We start from the raw sequence: 17,422 nt of genomic DNA, 5'->3' as shown, positions 1-17,422 counted from the left end.
AGATAACGTCCCCAAAGAAGCTGGAAGAAAAACACCTTCACAACCGTGTTGCTGAGAGTGACAGACACCCTGTGAGCCAGGAGACTGCGGGGGAAGACTCAGGAGCGCTGCGAGACAAAACCCACCAACCCCCATTCCTCACCCTCTGAAACTCTGTCCCAAACATGAAGGAGAAGCAAAGACTCTGTCCCCCGGGAATGACAGGGATCCACCAGCAGACCCGCCTTCCAGCAATTCCCCGAGAAGGAAAGGAACTCTGATCCACACCGGGGAAGGAGAGTAAGTGACAAGAGAGTAAAAATCTGCTTTTCTTCTTCTTACTCGATCAGCAGTCCCTCCAAGTAACAGCTACGACAGCCGTCAGCGGTCAAGGTCAGTGACGGAGGACAAAGAACGGTATTGCATGGTAACAAGAGGGTCAGTCCTTCCAGAAGACAGAATGGTCCTTAGCACGCATGCACCTGACAACAGAGCGTCAAGCTACGCGAGGCAGGGGGTGACAGAACTGCTGGTGGAAACAGATGAACCCGCTACCACGGCGGGGACGCCCGTGCCCGGCTCAGAGGACAGACCCAGCACGCAGGAAATCCGCAAGGACACAATGGAACTCAATGCCACCATCCGCCAATGGGACAGAAGTCACAGACCATCGCACCAAGCAGCAGCGGGATACGCGTTCCTCTCAGGCTCACGGGGCAACTCTAAGACCGTGTTCTGGGCCACACACACACCTCAGTACATTTACGGGAAGAGAAACCATACAATGTCTGCTCTCAGACCATAGTGGAATTCAACCAGAAACCAGTATCTGAAAGGGAACTGGGAAATCCCTATAAACTTGGAGACTCAACAACATGCCGCTAGAGAAAACATGGACCAAAGAAGAAGTCTCAGGAGAAATTTAAAAATATCTGGAACTGAAAAAAAAAAAAAATCAAAATATAATTTAATCAAAACACAACTTGGCGCCTGGGAGGCTCAGTCCATCAAGCGACTGCCTTCGGCTTGGGTCATGATCTCAGGGTCCTGGGATCGAGCCCCACATGGGGCTCCCCCTCCTCTCTGTTCCTGCTCACTCTCTCTCTCGCTATCTGTGTCTCTGTCAAAGAAATAAAATCTTTTTAAAAAGGGTACAATTAAAAATAAGTGTGTGGGATGCAGCAAAAGCAGTGGTCAGAGGGAAATTTATAGCATCGGATCCATGTTAGAAGAACTATCTAAATGAATCATCTGAGCTTCCACCTTAGAAAACCTGAGAAAAGAAAACATGCTATAAATGCAAAGCCAACAAAAACAATACACAATAAAAATCAGAGCAGAAAAAAAAGCCAACAAAACCAAGAGTTGTTTTCTGGGAGAATCCAGTATGGGTCCCTGGACACGGAAAGGATGATGACCCAATACCACAAGCGACTCGATGCCCACTTGATTCAGAGACTTGGGTAAAATGGACGTGCTCCTTGAGAGACACACTCTGTAGAGCCCTCTACCTGTTTGTTTTTTAAGATTTTATTTATTTACTTGACAGACAGAGAACACAAGCAGGCAGAGAGAGAGGGGGAAGCAGGCTCCCTGCTGAGCAGAGAGCCCGATGCGGGACTCGACCCCAGGACCCTGAGATCATGACCTGAGCTAAAGGCAGAAGCTTTAACCCACTGAGCCACCCAGGCGCCCCTTCCTCTACCTGGTCTTAAAGAGAAACTGAGTCACTACTTGATAACCTTCCAAAACAGAAGGTACCAGGCCCTGATGCGTTTACTGGTGAGTTCTACCAAATACTTAAGGAAGAAATTATACCAAAGCCAGATAAAGACAAGAAAACTAGAGGCCAATACCTCTCATGAACACAGATGCAAAATCTTCAACAAAATATTAGCAAACTAAACCCAAGAAAGTGCAAATTGGGATTTACGCTAGGTATGCAAGGATGGCTCAACATTTGAAAAATAAATTAATGGAGTCTATCACATCAGCAGATTAGGAAGGAAAATCATCTGATCATATCAATGGACGCAGAGGAAGCAGCTGGCAAGTTCCAACACCAAGTCATGATAAACTGTCAGAAAATCAGAGAGAGAGGAAGCTCCTCCGCGTGATCAAGACCACGTACGGACCCTCCTGCCAACACACTAACGGTGAGAAGGTCGAGGCTTTCCGCGGAGGCCGGACGACGGCAAGGACGTCCCCCCCCTTTTCAGCGTTGTGCCAGACGGCCTTGCTAACACATAAGGTAAGAAATAAAATAAAAGGCATACAGATTGAAAAAGAAAAAACAAAACTGTCTTTGCTCACAGAGGACACGACTATCTCCGCAGAAAATGCAAACATGGCAACACAGAGCCCTCGTGAACTGAGCGATCGTAGCCACACTGCGGAGTACGAGGTTAACACACAACACACTGCTAAGAGGAACAAGTCAAGACACCTGACCCCACCCGACTCCAAGAATTACCGCAAAGCCACGGTCGTCGAGGCGGTGTGGCGTGGGGTGGGCAGTGTTGGTGACAGCACAGGTCAGTGCATCAGCGGAACAGAAGAGTCCAGAAGGAGCCACACAGACACACCCAACGGACCTTCGACACAGGAGCACGCGCAGTGCGGTGGGGAAACGGTCTGTTCGACAGATGGGGCCAAGTGACAGGACACCCGCAGCAAAGACACGGACTCAAACGTGTCACAGCCTTGAATGTAAGAAGTGGAGCCATAAGCCTCCTGGGAGACAACAGAGAAAACCCAGATGGCCCCAGTGGTGAGGGCTTCGTGGACGCAAGACCGAAGCTACGAGCCGGGAGAACAGGCCGATGCGCAGCGGTTCTGCCCCACGCGCCGCAGCAGGAGAGCTACAGGCGGGAGAAGCAACGCAGGACACGGGTCTGAACAAAGCCTAAAACACACAAGGATTTTCTAGATTCAACAAAATGAAGAACGCACTTTAAAATCGGCAAAAAACCCAAAGGACACTTTGAAAAATAGACGAGTATATGAGAAGCTACTCCACGTCCCAGGACACCGGGGAGATGAAGCTCAAACAGCGGCGACACCGCTGCACCCCTCCGAGAGCGGCCACGGTCTGGCGAGGACGGGAGCGCCCGGAGCGCCCGGTCACGGCTACGGGGAAAGCAGGTGGTGCCGCCACCTCGGAAGGAGGTTTGGTGGTTTCTCTCAAGACGAAACCTGCTCTTCCCACCCGACCTGGCGATCGCACTCCCTGAGGTCCCCCACGGCGGACGGGAACACACGCCCCCACAGAAACCCGCACACGAGAGCGGCGGCAGCTCCGTGCGCAACTGCCAACCCCTGGAAGCCACCCAGGGGCCCTCCAGCGGGTGGACGGACACGGGAACTGTCCCTCCAGCCGTGGGAGGGTGTTCAGCACGAAGAGGACATGAGCCATCCCACCATGAGGGAACACTGGAGGGACCGTGAGTGCGTGTCACTGAGTGACAGGAGCCGGTCTGAGACGGCTGCGGCCCGTGTGATCCCAGCGACAGGACTCTGTGGCAAAGGCACCGTTGTGGGGCCGGTGACAGGCCGTGTTGCGGGGCGGGGGGAGGAGGGATGAATGGGCGGAGCACGGCAGACGGGGAGGGCAGAGGACTCTGAGACCCCGCAGCGGTGGATGCCCGTCCCTACACACAGAACGCCCGCCCCGAGAGGGACCCCCGCCCCGAGAGGGACCCTCCCGTGAACAACGGACTCTGGGGGATGACGACGTGTCCGTGTGGGCTCACTCATGGGACCAGACGCACGACTCGGGTGCGGGATGCGGACAGTGGGGGAGGCTGTGCCCGTGTGGGGACAGCGGCTGTATGTGAAATCTCTGTATTTTCCTGTGAACCTAAAAGTGCTCCGAAAACTGAAGTCGGTATAAAACGCGCGCAGAGTGCCACCAAGGGAAGCCCCGCGGAGGAAAGAAACGGAGAGAGGCAGGTGATCCCAGCGGTGGGGATGGGCGAGGAGGGGACCCTGGAGCTGGGCTGAGGGCAGACGCGCGGATGGGGCTCTGCACGGACCCCATGACTGGCAGCCTCAGGCCTTCAGCACCCACCAGCAGGTTCATGCTGAGCCCACCGCCCTGGGGGTTCCTGGCATCTGCTTTCCTGGGGCCCCTGGCCCATGGAGACGGCACCTGAGAAACCAAAACCACGTACATGTCAGCAGGCCAGGGCCGGCGGCAAGGCGAGGTGAGGAGACACTCCCACGAACACACTCCTCAGCCCGGCCTCTGTGTCAAGGCGTTTCCAGGGACCACCAGCCACGGTCTGGTCATGGACACCAGGCCCATCGCCCGTGCCCTCTGCCCCACCGGCACCCGGGGCGCCCCTGAACCCACTCTCTGGCCGTTCCTGCTGGGCCTCCATCCGGCACGCTCTTCACACACAGCCTCATCCTGTCCACCTGGGCCTCCCCTTCCCCCGCCAGCTGTGGGACAGCGCCCGGCACTCAGGAGGCACCGGTCGTTGCCAACCCCTGGCCGGCTCTCTCTGGGCCCTCCCGGCGCGTCGGGTCTCCTTCCCCAGCACAGGCCCGAGCACCGGTCTGCCTGCCTGACCTCCCGCCCCGCAGGGCTGTGGTGAAGCTGCGTGAGCGGGTGCTGGGACCTCTGGCGCACGGAAGCCACGCACACCCGTGTCCTCGTCACCTCGGGGGGACCGGGAGAGGAAAGCAAGACGGGCGTGTGCCCTTCTGAACCGGCGGTCAGACGCCTCATCCTTCCGGAAGCCCCGGACGGAGGGCGAGGACGACGGCCACAGGCAGGAGCCACGTGAACGCTACCGGCCCTGAGCCGCTCCGCGGGCCCCGTGCTCGCGCCCCTTCCCTCCCCGCGCACCTGCCCTTCCAGAGAAGCCCAGCAGAGGAGGGGACCCCGTCAGCCCGTTTCCCGAGAGTGGCTCTGGGTCCCGCAGCGCCCGACATCACCCACGCCCTGCGGAGACCCCTGAGGGGGCAGGTAGGGCTCCGGCGGCGCCAGTGGCTGCCGTGAGCGGGACCCGCCGAACGCCTCTCTGCTGCGGGGCACGTCCCGCGTGTCTAGAAGACGTCCAAGTGCAGGCAGACGGGCTCCTCCTCACCAATCACTGACGAGCACGTGGCGGGCAGACAACAGAGAACCCGGGGAAGGCCTTCCCGGCCCGAGCGCGTCAGCCTCCACGGAGCACCGCACACCAGGAAGGGCCGCGGGCGCACGGCAGCCCATCGAGGCCCTTGAAGAAAAGGCCAACGGGAGAAGGCACATGTGCCCACCGGAGGGCACGCCAGCACAACGCACACGAACTCCGATGGTCAGTAGGACGCCGGCCACGTGCTCGGCTGCAGCAGACGGCCCAGGGCCAGACGCGGCCGACAGAAAGGGGACTGGTGACAGCAGCCATCAGAGACACCAGAGGAAACCTCGCCCACTGAGGCCAGGCTCCAAAGCCCCTACCGCCCAGCGGCACCAACGGGACACAGCACCCCACACGCCCATAACACGCCCACACCTGCCGGAGCACTCACGAAGGCAGTGCTCACGCGACACGGGAAAGCTGCGGAGGGGCCCACGGGGGAGCACATCAACGAAGGAAAGCCACACGGGAAGGGTCCCTGTGCCCGGACCCCAGTGTGCTCGGCCCTGGTGGGGGCGGGGAGGGCCTCTGCCCTGTGGTCCCACCGCGGTGTTGGCTGGGACCTTCCTGAGCTGCACACCTAGGGGCCAGGCACTTCTCCCTACACACACGCGTGCACACACGTGAAAAGGGTCTCGAAGCGTTTCTCAGGAAGGAAATAGTGTTCCATGGTGACCTGACCTCTGACGGGCCCTGGGAGGCTACCCGGGGCCAGGGCAACCCTGGTGTCTGCAGGTGGTCCGCAGAGGCTCCCGCCTTTGGGGGACACAGGTGGGCCCCCAGAGTTCCCGTGAAGGTCAGACGTGCCGAGGCCGGCTGGCAGACACGCGGTTTGCCGGCGGAAGGGGCCGCACGGCATCGGGCATCACTGCTCTGTCCCCGGGCCCGGGAACCCACGAGGCTCATCATCACTTACCTCTTATGGCAGGTGGGGGGTGGGGAGGGCTTGGGTGCCAGGCCCCAACTGAACGGCCCAGAAGTGCACCCTCGCAGCTGCCCCCACTCTCCCGGGGACACAGGACAGGGACTGGGAGGGGGATGTGCTACAGCAGGGGAAGCTTGCACCACACGCAGGCTGCCCCCGGGCTGTCCCTCCCCAGACAGAAGCACACACACGACATGGGCCGCCAGCCGGTGCTGCCACCAGACGCCTCCCTGCGCCTTCTCTACCACCTCACATCAGCTGCTGCCGCGGCCTGGGACCGACCCGACAGTCCCCACCCCGCCGGCTGACCACACGGGCCGTGCGTCCGCAACTTCCTTTCCTTCCTGGAAAGCGAGGAACCTCGCTTCCGCCGCCCACGCCAGCTTCAGAAGGCGTCAGTCACATGAGCCGGCGGAATGTCCATCTGGGAAAAGAGTTTATTCTCCCCGGCCTCAACGCAACCCTTTTCCGTTTTAGTGCACGTTTACTCTGGGTTACAGAACTTTCAGTTACCAGTAAGCGTGATAATTCAGTTTCCTAACTACTAGATTCATAAACTCAAAACAATTCTTCCCTCCCGAGTGCCAAGCATCCCAAGGCCACACGGAACACCGTGGGGCAACGCCTCCCGAATTCTCTTCCTGAACCAGCAGGCCCCGCTTCACTCTCCAGTCACACGGGAGACCGACCAGCCTGAGCCCAAGGATGCCTCCTCTTCGGGCAGAGGTGCCTACAAGTGGATTCCTGCCCGCAGCCAGGGGCAGGGGCACATGGGCCGCCAGCTCCACCTGGTGGAGGACGCGGGGCCGGCGGCACGGTCACTTCTGACAGAGTTCCAGCACCTTCTTCACCATGGCCCCGATCCCGTCATGGATGTGGTGGAGCTCCGTCTCGCACATGAAGGCCGGGGTCGTGACCACCTTGTTCTTCTGGTCCACGTGAGCTTCGTGCACAGAAGTTATGGAAACGCGTCATGTAGCAAGGACTAGGAGATCGCAGGCGCGAAGCGTCCAGCCCGGCCCCTGCCGCCCCACACCAACCTGCAGTGGGCAGAAGCGTACGGAGAGCAGAGCTCACCCACAGCAACAGGCCAACCCGGGACCTCCCTCTACACGAGCCACATTCCTGTCCCGGTCACCCAGATACCAGCAGGCACAGGCCTGGGCCTGTCCCATGCTAACAACATGCGCCCTCCTGCGCCCAACCCCAAGGCCGCGTGGCCAGCCCACCCGGATGGCTGTGGGCTCTGCCCCGCTTTGCATAGGGGGGAGACAGAGTGCCGCACCGGAAACCGCCCACGAGGAGAGAAAGGCAGCTTTGAGACGGACACCCAGAGGGACACGGTGTTGTCTCCAAATTCCTGGGGGACACCGTGCCACTCTGCTCCTCAACCCTGGCCCACGTGGAGAGTCTGGGTCCAGCCGTGGAGCCGGAATGCGGTCGGCCTGTGGCCCGAGGCTCTGTGCGCACAGTACCGGGCACCCACAGGAGGACCAGCATCCCACAAGGCCACGTGGGATGGCTCCCCATCCACGGTGCCCAGGGAGCTCCCAGCCAAGCCAGGCAGCCTGCTCCCCCCACCCCCGCCCAGAAACCTGACCCCATGGAGCCTGAGGCCATGCACTTGGCTGACCAGGTGGCCCCGTGGGGGTCGAGGCCTGGGCACGCCACGGCAGCAGGTGTGACACCCGTCATGCACATGTCCCCAGAAGCCCCAGCAGCACAGACCCTAGTTCGATGCTGCCTGCCTGCGTCAGTCCCCAATGTCAGAGGACGGGCCCCCGCACCACACACTGCTGCCCCCGGCTGCCGGAAAGGATATGGTCACTCCCTTCACGCAGTGCTTGGCACCCAGTGCTTTGATGGCTTCCGCGGTCCCTGCGTAGGGCCACCTGCCGCCTTCCTCCTGCTCGTGGCCCACGGTGACCTCAACGCCATGGAGCACTTTGGCCGCGAGGACAGGAGCGATGCAGCACAAGCTGGAAAGCAGGACAGGGCGGGCTCAGGGCTACACGTGCGCACGCCAGGCCCGGGGCGGGACTGACCATGAGGAGGAGCCCAGCAGCGGCCGCCGGGCCCACGGAGCGAGGAGTGTCGCAGCGACGGGAGCTCCCCTCACTGCCCCACGCGCTGCAGCCCCAGCAGCAAAGGGCACGTGGGCACCGGCCGCCCACTGTGTTGGCCGCAGAGAAGGGCTCTCAGAAGGCAACAGCGGACTTCAACCTGGGTTCTGGGTGGCTTTTCACACAGCAGCAGCTGACGCCGGGGCACGGATGTCCCAGAGACGCCCTCTCCGCAGAGGGTGTGAGAAGCGGTCTCAGCGGGCCAGAGAGTGTGCCCGGCACCACGGCAGCCAAGGACCCCCGCCATGAGAGCCCTGAGCCCCGCTACACCCAATGGGCCGTTCCCAGGGTGTCGGAGGCCTGTGGTTCACTCTGGGCGCTCCCGCCGGGCTCCTCTGAAGCTGTGCTCCCACCAGGAGGCCCCGCTGACCCGAAGCGCCAGACCTCGGCCCGGGCCCGCCCATGGCCATGCGCGCGGGGGACACGTGGCACCACCGTGTGGCTGCAGGCCGGGCTGACCCTGCCCTCCCTCTGGGCCCAAGCACGCCGCTGGCGGCCCCTGCCCAGCTCACGGTCAGCACGGCCTGTCTGGGCTCCCGTGCAGGCCCACAGGGCTCTGTCCCCAGGCTGCTCCGGCGAGCCGTGAGAGTGACGCCAACATACTCGTGTTCCTTCGCAAACGTCACGCCTAAAACACGCGCTAGAAACGCGTGGGAGAAAACCTCCCTCAGCCACCAAGAAGGCAGAAAGCCATCAGAACTGGCGTCCTGAAGCGCCCACGTCCCTAGCCTGGCAGCCGCGACACGGGACACACGGCCAGCAGTGTGGCCATGAGCCCTGGAGTGGTGCTGTTGGCACAGCCGCCCACCCTGCTCTCGGGCCGTGCCAGAGGCCCTCGATGGCACTGCTCAGGGGACACCCAAGCGAGGCGGCACAGCCACCGGGCCCCTAGCTCCCGCCTGCACTCGTGATACAGGGTCGTCCCTGGCGCTCAGCCACATGAGCAGAAGCTACTCCAGGGCTGGCGTCCCAGGAGAGGAGAGGAAGGGGTCGCGCCGTCCCCCGCTCCCGGGTGGCCCAGCATGGCGTCCTCCAAGCCCATGGGCGGCCAGCCTATAGACCCGAGGCCAGAGCCTTCCGTGAGGAGGGGTCCCGCACCGTGACCGGCAGGACTTCGGGCGAGTGACCCGCGTGGGGACTGTCGTCACGCGACCCCGCTCACGCAGCCGCAGAGGCTGGCGTGCTCCCTCGTCCACACCCGCATTCAGAGCATCCGGCGGAGCTCCTGGGGCGCTTCTCGCACCAGCGGACCTGCACCACCCACACGCCCCGGCGCACTCATGCCGATAAGCTGGGGGCCGGTGCAGCCCGCCGGGCGAGCTCCGGTCCGGGGTGCGGCGGCCTGTGGGAGTCTGGGTGCGCCTTGAACGCTGCCCCAGGGCAGGGGAGGGCGCTGGGCCAAGGAGCCGCAGCCGGCCTGGAGGGGGACAGGATGGCGGACGCCTGGCGAGGGGAGGAGGTGCTGGCAAAGCCGGGGTTGGGGAAGGACTGGCGGGGGAGTCTTCTAGAAGCTCTCCTCCTGTGAAGTCAGCAGAACGAGTTACCATGACCGCAGGATGTTCCCAGCGGGAAGGCGCCTCTAACGACCGCGAGCCCCGAGTGAAAACGGCCTCGAGGACCGCGCAGCCCCGCCCTCCCCCACTGCCCCGACCTACCCGATGGGCTTGCCGGCTGCGTGGAACTCCTTCAGGACCCGCTCCACATCCCCGTGGACCCTGCAGTCCTTCCCGTCAGCGGCGAATGTGCTCCTACCATGAGAAGAGGCGGCTCAGCTCTCACGGCCGGGGGTTGGCCTGCCCGGGGCCCCCACCGCACCCGGGAGACGGCCGCGCAGCTGCGCTAACTCCCCAGCTCCCGGGACAAGCAGGTCACGTGCGTGAGCATTTTTCAGGCAATCACATACGTTACTTTTTCTACTTCTTCAAGCCCAGCGAGGGAGGGGGCGGCCGAGAGGTGAGCGGGGGGAGGCCGGTCCCCGGGAGAACCACAGCCGGCAGGTGCCCAGGCCGCGGGCCGCACCGAGTCCTCAGAGGTCGGCTCCGTAAGCCAAGGAGGAGCAGGACACGCTGCGGGCCTGAAAACCGTGACCCGCCATCCACGCACGAGGAAGTCGCGCGGGTTAGAAGACAGGACACCGTGCCTCTCACTGGGGCAGGCGTGGCTCGGGGGTCTGGACGGCCTCCCCGCCCACCGGCTGCGCGCCGGCACCTCTCTGGGAGGCAGCTGGTGAGCCGAAAAGCACGCCCACTCTCCCAGGAGCCCCACTCTGGCTCCATGGCACGCACGTGTGCACACCTCTGGCCCAGGAACGCGTGGGCACCACGGGGCTCTGCCACCTGCGGCCTGACCGTCTCAGGGTGTGCCCGTGTGGCCGAGCTATCACGCGTCCCGCTTTAACACACATCAACTATCTCCCCCAGAAGCTAGTAGCAGCCCACACGTGAAGCCTGGAAACCACACGTGTCCATCCGAGTTGGGGCGTCTGCCCGACGGGGTCTGTATGTACAGCCATGAGGTGCTTAATGGGCCACCAACAAGCCACCGTTTGTGACACATACAGAATAAGACGCTTAACGGGCCTCCAACTGGTTACACTTTCCTCTTTTAAAAAAGAAGACGTTACCTTGGAAAGCAAGAACGTGTGCGTGCGCGCAGAGGGAGAAGGAACGTCCAGCAGACCCCCGTGTGCGGAGCTCCCACTCACAACCCTGGATCACAGCCTGAGCCGAAACCAAGTGCTGGACACTCGCCCAACTGCGCCAGCCCGGTGCCCCGGTCAGACTTAACACAACCACACGGAAACCTCTCGGAAGTACACGTGAAGGGGCAACCAGGGCAGGGACGGGCCCGAGGCTCCTAACAGCAAGAACTTCTGTCCCCTGCGAGCTCGCCTGCCGCCCCTCGCTGCGTGCACGCGGCCCAACCAGCAGCCGTGGCGAAGGGTGCCAACCCCACCAAGCTGACGTCTCTTCTGGAACGGTCAGGATGAACGGGGCAGGAGACCTGAAGCCCCAGCCTGCCCGGGGGAAGAGTGAGTTCACAGACAGGGGCGCTGACCCAAGGCCACGGCTCCCTGGAACGCAGGGCAAAGATCTGCCAACAACCTGCTCATCTCCCTCCTGTGCTTCTAGGTCAACCGCATGTGGTCATTAGCCGTGCCACGGGCACAGCCCCAGCACAGTCCGAAAGTGCCCTCACCCGGGCTGCGAGGGGAGAGGTGGGCACTGGTCAGAGTTCAGGCTCATCTCCCCCAGGAAAAGCCCCAGGGCCTGGCAGAGTGAAGCCTACGGAGGCCATTCCCTGCCAGCTTCTGCCGGTGCGCGTGCAGGCGGTGGGGACGAGGGCCGCTCCCCCGAGAGCCGGCATGTGGACGACGGAGCGGACGTGAGGTGAGGCAGGGCTCCCAGAGGAGGAGGCGCTGTGGGAACCGGCCCCACGGGCGGGCAGAGGCTTGGGACCTGGACAGAGCCGTTCGGGTATCTGGAGGCCGAGGGGAACCATGAGGCGTCGAAACAGCTCAGGGTCTCTAACTGCCTGTGCCCCTCACTTCTGGGTGCAGGGCACCGGGACACAGCGAGCCAGGACACTGCTGCAGGGGGACAGCGCCCACCAACCAACCAAACAGGGTGCAGGGGGCGGTGCTCACGAGGGTCCCAGGCTCGCTCCCCGCCCCACCCCACACCCTGCACACAAGGAGTCCAGGCGGAGGCGGGGCTGACGGGGGACGGTCCAGGTGACAGAATGTCGACAGGACACTGTGGTGCGAGCCTGGGGCAGGCAGCCGGCAGATCAAGAAGTGGGGAGGCCTGCAGTCCAGATACAAACAGAATTCCTGGCGGACGTCAGAGAAGGTGCCGGGGCAGGAGGGGAGACCCCACGGGGGCAGCAGGAGGAGGATGGGGAGGACGAGCCGCCGCAGGAGGCACGTGGGCAGGGACCTTCGAGAGGAGGCCGGACGGCACAGCAAGGAAACCCAGCAGGTGCTCGCGGGCCGAGGCTGTGCAGGAGCGTGCCGGCAGCACCCCGCACCCGCCTGGTCTGGGACAGGAGGGGGAGCGGGGGGCGGAGTGGGGAGCTGGCTGCCCGAGCTCCCAGCCAGCCACGCTGTCGGGGCGCCTGGCCGTGGACCACAGCAGCCGGTTCGTCTGCGACCCAGGGAGATGCTCCCCGTGGAGCCCAGTCTGCGGGGTTTCCACTGACACCCGCCGAGCCCAGGCTGTAACAGGCTGTAACCCCCACTAGGGTCCCCGTCCGACCCCAAAGCAGGCGACACAGCTGCTTCCTGTCCTCCCACGCCAGCCGCAGGGGGGCTGCCCAGGAAGGGACGCGCCGGGACGGCGCGGCCAGCACAGAGCACTTCCGTGAGGCACGCAGGGACAGGTGGAGAAACGGGAACAGAAACAGGACCTGAAACCCAAGGGACGTCACGCCGACGTGGTGACAGCTTGTGCTCCGGCTACCACGGCAACGACCGGAGAACAAAATGAGGAAGGCTCCCTTCCTCCCGACAGACCAGCCTCCGCACAGCCCACGGGGACAGCGGCTTCCCTGCGGCCAGGCCCGTGAGGCGGCGGTGTCTGTGAGGAACACGTGCGGGGACACAGGTCCCGATGGGACCAGCCCGGCCAGCGCCGTCGCTGATCAGAGGAAGCCCCCGCCGCCCCCACCCCGCGGCGGCCGGTACCGGGAACACCCAGCAAGAAGTGAGAGAAAAACCTGCGTCCTGCTGACGTAACACCGGGGCCCCGACAGAGCAGCTCCGTGCGGCCTCTGGGACCCCACGCCCCGGCCCCCGCGGCCCTCCAGCACTCACAGGTTCTTAGCGGCCCCGAAGCCTCCAGGGAAGATGGCAGCGTCGTGATCGGCCGCGCTGAGCCGGGCCAGGTCGGTGATCTTGCCGCGGGCGATCCTCGCAGACTCCGTCAGGACGTTCCTGGGAGAGAACAGAGACCTGAAGTAGCGTCAGGGTGTGGAGAGCAGAGCCGAGCTTGCGGGAGGCCGGCCCAGGAGCAAACACGCATGTGCTCAAGGTCGGCGTCTAGAAAGACGGCCTCGCCCCTCGCAGCATCTGGCCGGCTTAGCCCTGGGGCCTGACGAAAGCCGGCGTGGGAAGGTCCCGGTACCGCAGAGGTGGAGGGAAGCAGCCAGGGCCTGCCCAACAGGAGACCGCGCTGTCTCTGGCTGGACCCTGCAGCCGGAGGAGCCTCAGCATGTGCCAAGACTGCACGGGCCTCAGGGACAGAGATGCTCCGAGACTGGGGCCCAGGCAGGGGCAGGAGTCCACGCTGACCGCAGGGCAGGGGATCACAAAAGCCAGGCAGGAGGACTTCTGGCAGGGGTGGAGGGTAACGAGCGCCACCACGGCACCGTCGCAGGACAGCCCGGAACGCAGCCAGATTCGTGGCTGGGACAACGCGACCAAGCCCACGGGGTCTCGGGCAGCTTCCAGCAGGTCCTGGTCCACGCGCAGGACTCGGGGAGGGACCCACACCTGGTCTCGCTCTCGGAAGGCTGCCCCTTGGTGTGGTCGACCACGTGCATCTGAGGGATGTCAGGAGCGAAGATCTGGACCTTGGCCCCGCCACGGCTCAGGTGGACCAACACCCTGCGTGGGAGAAAGACAGACTGTGAGACAAGGCCGACCCGGCACTGCCTGTCACTCCGCGTGCACGGGCAGCGCCCCGCAGAGGGCCCCGTGCACACCCCTTACGGCGGCTACCATCACACAGCCTTCCCGCAGGGCTACGGCTGGCTGGCCAAGGACCCCCACGTCCACAGTTCAGATTCGCTGCCACTGAATCAGCCTGGAGAGCCCAGCTGGTCCCCCAGCTCCCTCTACAAACCGGGGTGCAGGGGACGGGCGACCGGGCCGGTCCCAGCCTCAAAGTCTAGGTTCCCAGAATGCTTTCGGTGCTCTTCCTCCCACAGACGACCGACGCAGGACGGGAGGGCTGAGCCGGGCTTCAGTCAGGACAGGAGGTTCGAGTCCCGCTCTGCCCCACCCTTCCTGTCATGGCCAGAGGGCCGGGGGAGAGATGTCCAGGTCTCCCCGAGGGCTGCTCTGTTCCAGGCCTGGGATCTCACTGTCCCCCTTCAGAGCCGGCGGCGTGAGCCGGTAGTGCCAGCACCGCCCCGTCACTCGGGCTCGGCTCCTTGTAACCTGCAGGGCTCTCCGCACTCGGCTCCGTGTCCACCCGCTACCCCGGGCTCCTGTGGGTTCCCTGTGGCCCCGCACCCGGGAGGGACATGCTCCCCAGCCAAGTGCAAACTCTCCTCCAACCTGCTCCAGGCCCACAAGGCCTAGCGCTCAGGCGCACAGAAGCCTTTTCACTCAAGTAAGAGAAGGACGAGCGACGGCTGACGGGTCCCATCAAAGACGCGGCCCAGAGAGCCGGGGGAGAGCCAGGAGGAGGACCCCCACGCCCCGGGGCCTCCGAGGGAAGCAGCTGGTGCCAACAGGGCACCAGAAGTGCTCCCTGCTTATCTTTGGGGCACAAGGCCACGGACTCGAGGGGCTCCCTGCCCCTCACTTCCCAGCTCACTGGTTTCTGCCTGTCTAGACGAAGGGTCCCCAAATGGTTCAGGAAAAGGCAACCGTCCTTGAGGGCTTACGCTGAGGCCTCGTGGAGCTCAGTCCCATCGTAGACGCCACATCCAGACAGCACCTGCGGGGGAGCGGGGGTCAGGGGGGAGCCCACCTGGAAGCCGCTGCCCTGGGGGTGGGCATGTGTGTGTGTGTGTGTGTGTGTGTGTGAAGAAGGGCAGGCTCAGAGCAGAGAAGGGAACTGACCCTGGACAACAGAGGTGAGGGCTGCGCAGGGGTGGGGTAGGGGGTTAAGGGAGGAGCCTGGGGGCCCAACTCAGAGAGGGGGTGGCTGAGGGGCTAGGGAGCCTTTTCTGGGGGAGCAGGGGGAGCAGCAGCAGAGAGATTAGGGGCCGGCCTGGGTGAGAGCAGGGGGCCTGGCCTGGGAGGTGGAGGGGTGCTGCGGGGGGTTTGGGGCACAACCTGGGGGTTGGAGGGGTGCAGGGGGGGAGTTAGGGGGCTGGCCTGGGGGTGAAGGGGTGTGGTGGGGGGTTGGGGGGCCGGCCTGGGGGTTGGAGGGGTGCAGGGGGGGTTAGGGGGCTGGCCTGGAGGAGTGCAGGGGGCCCCGCCTGGGGGTGAAGGGGTGCGACGGGGGGTTGGGGGGGCGGCCTGGGGGTGGAGGGGTGCGGCAGGGGGGGTTGGGGACACGACCTGGGGGGTGGAGGGGTGCGGCGGGGAGGTTGGGGGCGCAACCTGGGGGGTGGAGGGGTGTGGTGGGGGCGTTGGGGGCACGACCTGGGGGGTGGAGAGGTGCAGTGGGGGGAGTTAGGAGGCTGGCCTGGGGAGTGGAGGGGTGCGGTGGGGAGGTTGGGGGCACGACCTGGGGGGTGGAGGGGTGCGGCGGGGGGTTGGGGGCACGACCTGGGGGTGGAGGGGTGCGGCGGGGGGGGGGGTTGGGGACACGATCTGGGGGGTGGAGGGGTGCAGGGGGGGAGTTAGGGGGCTGGCCTGGAGGAGAGCAGGGGGCCCTGCCGGGTGCGACGGGGTGTTGGGGGGGGCGGCCTGGGGGGTGGAGGGGTGCGGCAGGGGGTTGGGGGCACGACCTGGGGGTGGAGGGCTGCGGCGGGGGGGTTGGGGGCACGACCCGGGGGGTGGAGGGGTGCGGCGCGGGGGGGGGGCAGGGGGGGGGTTGGGGACACGACCTGGGGGGTGGAGGGGTGCAGGGGGGGAGTTAGGGGGCTGGCCTGGAGGAGAGCAGGGGGCCCGGCCGGGTGCGACGGGGGGTTGGGGGGGGCGGCCTGGGGGGTGGAGGGGTGCGGCGGGGGTGGGGCGGGTTGGGGACACGACCCGTGGGGTGGAGGGGTGCGGCGGGGGGTTGGGGGCACGACCTGGGGGTGGAGGGGTGCGGCGGGGGGATTGGGGGCACGACCTGGGGGGTGGAGGGGTGCGGCGGGGGGTTGGGGGCACGACCTGGGGGTGGAGGGGTGCGGCGGGGACTTAGGGGCCGGCCTCGGCGGTAGCCCCGCCCCCAGCCCCGCCCGCCGGCGTCCGCTCACCAGCGCGACCCTGGCCCCCGGGCGCGGCGCCGAGCCGTGGAGGGCCGCGCGTGGGGTGGACGCGTGAAGCGGCGCGAACGCGGAGGCCGCGCGTAGCCTGGACGCCACCAAGGCCCTGACCGCCGCCATGACTGCGCGGGGACTCGGGTCGCAGGGTCACGCGGTCACAGAGCCCCGCGCGTAACCAGCGTGCCCCGCGCCTGCGCAGTCGGCCCGGCCGCCGTCCCGCGAGCGCGCCGGTGGGCGGGGCCGCGCCTGCGCAGTCGCCCTCCTGCGCCAGGTGGTTGGCGGCCGCCCCGGGAGGGTTCCTGGGTCGAACCCCTCTGGGAGCTTCCGACCCCAGGAGTCCGCGGCGGGACACTCCCCTAGTCCACCGCATTTCCAAGCGCGGCGGCTGGTGGCGATGCTGAGCGGTCCCCGCGGCGGCCCGGGCTGCGGGCGCCCGGCAGGTGGACGCAGGGCCGTGCCTGCCGCGGGTGTGAGCGCGGCCCGGGCCGCCCTCGGCAGAGACCCGGGGAGGCGGCAGCGACGGGACCGGAGACGGCTGGAGCCGAGGAGGGGCTCGGGCGGTCCCGCTCCTTTGCTCCGGACCCTTCAGGACGGGCCCGGGACCCTTCCGTGCAGCCGGGCATTCTCCCGCGGGATCCCGGCCTCTCCCGGCTCCGGGGGCCCAGCCCGCCCCGGGGGCCAGAACGGGGTCGCGGGGTGATGCCGACGTGCCCTAGGTCCGCCCCACCCTGAGTTAGGTCCTTCTGCGGATTCGGATTCCGCCGCGCTGGGAGCCACGAGGCCGCCTCTCCACCAGCCCCGTGGCAGCTCCGGGCCCTGCAGAGCCGCACCTCCCAGTCGTCGGCACCGCTGGGGCGGCTCAGCGGCATTTTAACCTCAAAAATAAAACTCCCTTTTACCGACAAAAACGTGTTCGCTGGAGAATAGCAGAGCGGTAGCCCGTGAGAAAGAACCTGCAGGAAAACTGAAACCACAGGCAAATCAGGAAAACCGGGCAGAGGAGCCTCTTGATAGAGGAAAAGGGGGCTGGGGGTGTAGAAACCAAGTCCACTGGAGTGAACAGGGAGCGGGTAGTGCAGTGGCCTCTCACTGGCCGGGCCCTGCCACCTCGCACTGGCTGTGACATCTCCCATTGGCTGGGAGCAGGTGCCCAGGAGGGACAGCGCTGAGGGCTCCCCCTG

At 65.0% G+C, this 17,422-nt stretch overlaps 1 protein-coding gene across 3 annotated transcripts; it reads right to left on the bottom strand.

The window, feature by feature from the left end:
* Positions 1-6,447: 6,447 nt before the first annotated feature.
* Positions 6,448-16,435, bottom strand: GATD3 (glutamine amidotransferase class 1 domain containing 3). Of its 3 annotated transcripts, none has more exons than XM_059164885.1 (7): positions 16,233-16,435; positions 14,766-14,818; positions 13,645-13,758; positions 12,967-13,104; positions 9,809-9,901; positions 7,759-8,009; positions 6,448-7,070 (listed from the first exon to the last, which is right to left on the bottom strand). In XM_059164885.1, exons 1-6 carry the CDS (start codon positions 16,359-16,361, stop codon positions 7,784-7,786), a joined length of 753 nt encoding a protein of 250 aa, XP_059020868.1. In that variant the 5' UTR covers positions 16,362-16,435; the 3' UTR covers positions 6,448-7,070; positions 7,759-7,783. The 3 variants fall into 3 exon arrangements, with proteins under 3 accessions (XP_059020868.1, XP_059020869.1, XP_059020867.1); XM_059164886.1 differs by having other exon boundaries at positions 6,448-6,977; positions 7,853-8,009; positions 12,967-13,086; positions 16,233-16,426; XM_059164884.1 differs by having other exon boundaries at positions 6,448-8,009.
* Positions 16,436-17,422: the final 987 nt, after the last annotated feature.

This window comes from Mustela lutreola, chromosome 2, assembly GCF_030435805.1.
Source record: "Mustela lutreola isolate mMusLut2 chromosome 2, mMusLut2.pri, whole genome shotgun sequence".
Lineage (NCBI taxonomy): Eukaryota > Metazoa > Chordata > Mammalia > Carnivora > Mustelidae > Mustela > Mustela lutreola.
Note: the sequence above shows the minus strand (reverse complement) of the source record. Positions and strands in the feature narration are given on the sequence as shown.

Excerpts from the sequence above, each read along its gene's own strand:
- GATD3 (XM_059164886.1), bottom strand. The coding sequence starts at position 16,361 with ATGGCGGCGGTCAGGGCCTTGGTGGCGTCCAGGCTACGCGCGGCCTCC. Across the intron at positions 14,819-16,232 it reads CGGGGGCCAGGGTCGCGCTG|GTGCTGTCTGGATGTGGCGT; the intron begins GTGAGCGGACGC and ends GCTCCCCCGCAG. Across the intron at positions 9,902-12,966 it reads TTCGGGGCCGCTAAGAACCT|GAGCACATTCGCCGCTGACG; the intron begins GTGAGTGCTGGA and ends TTCTCATGGTAG.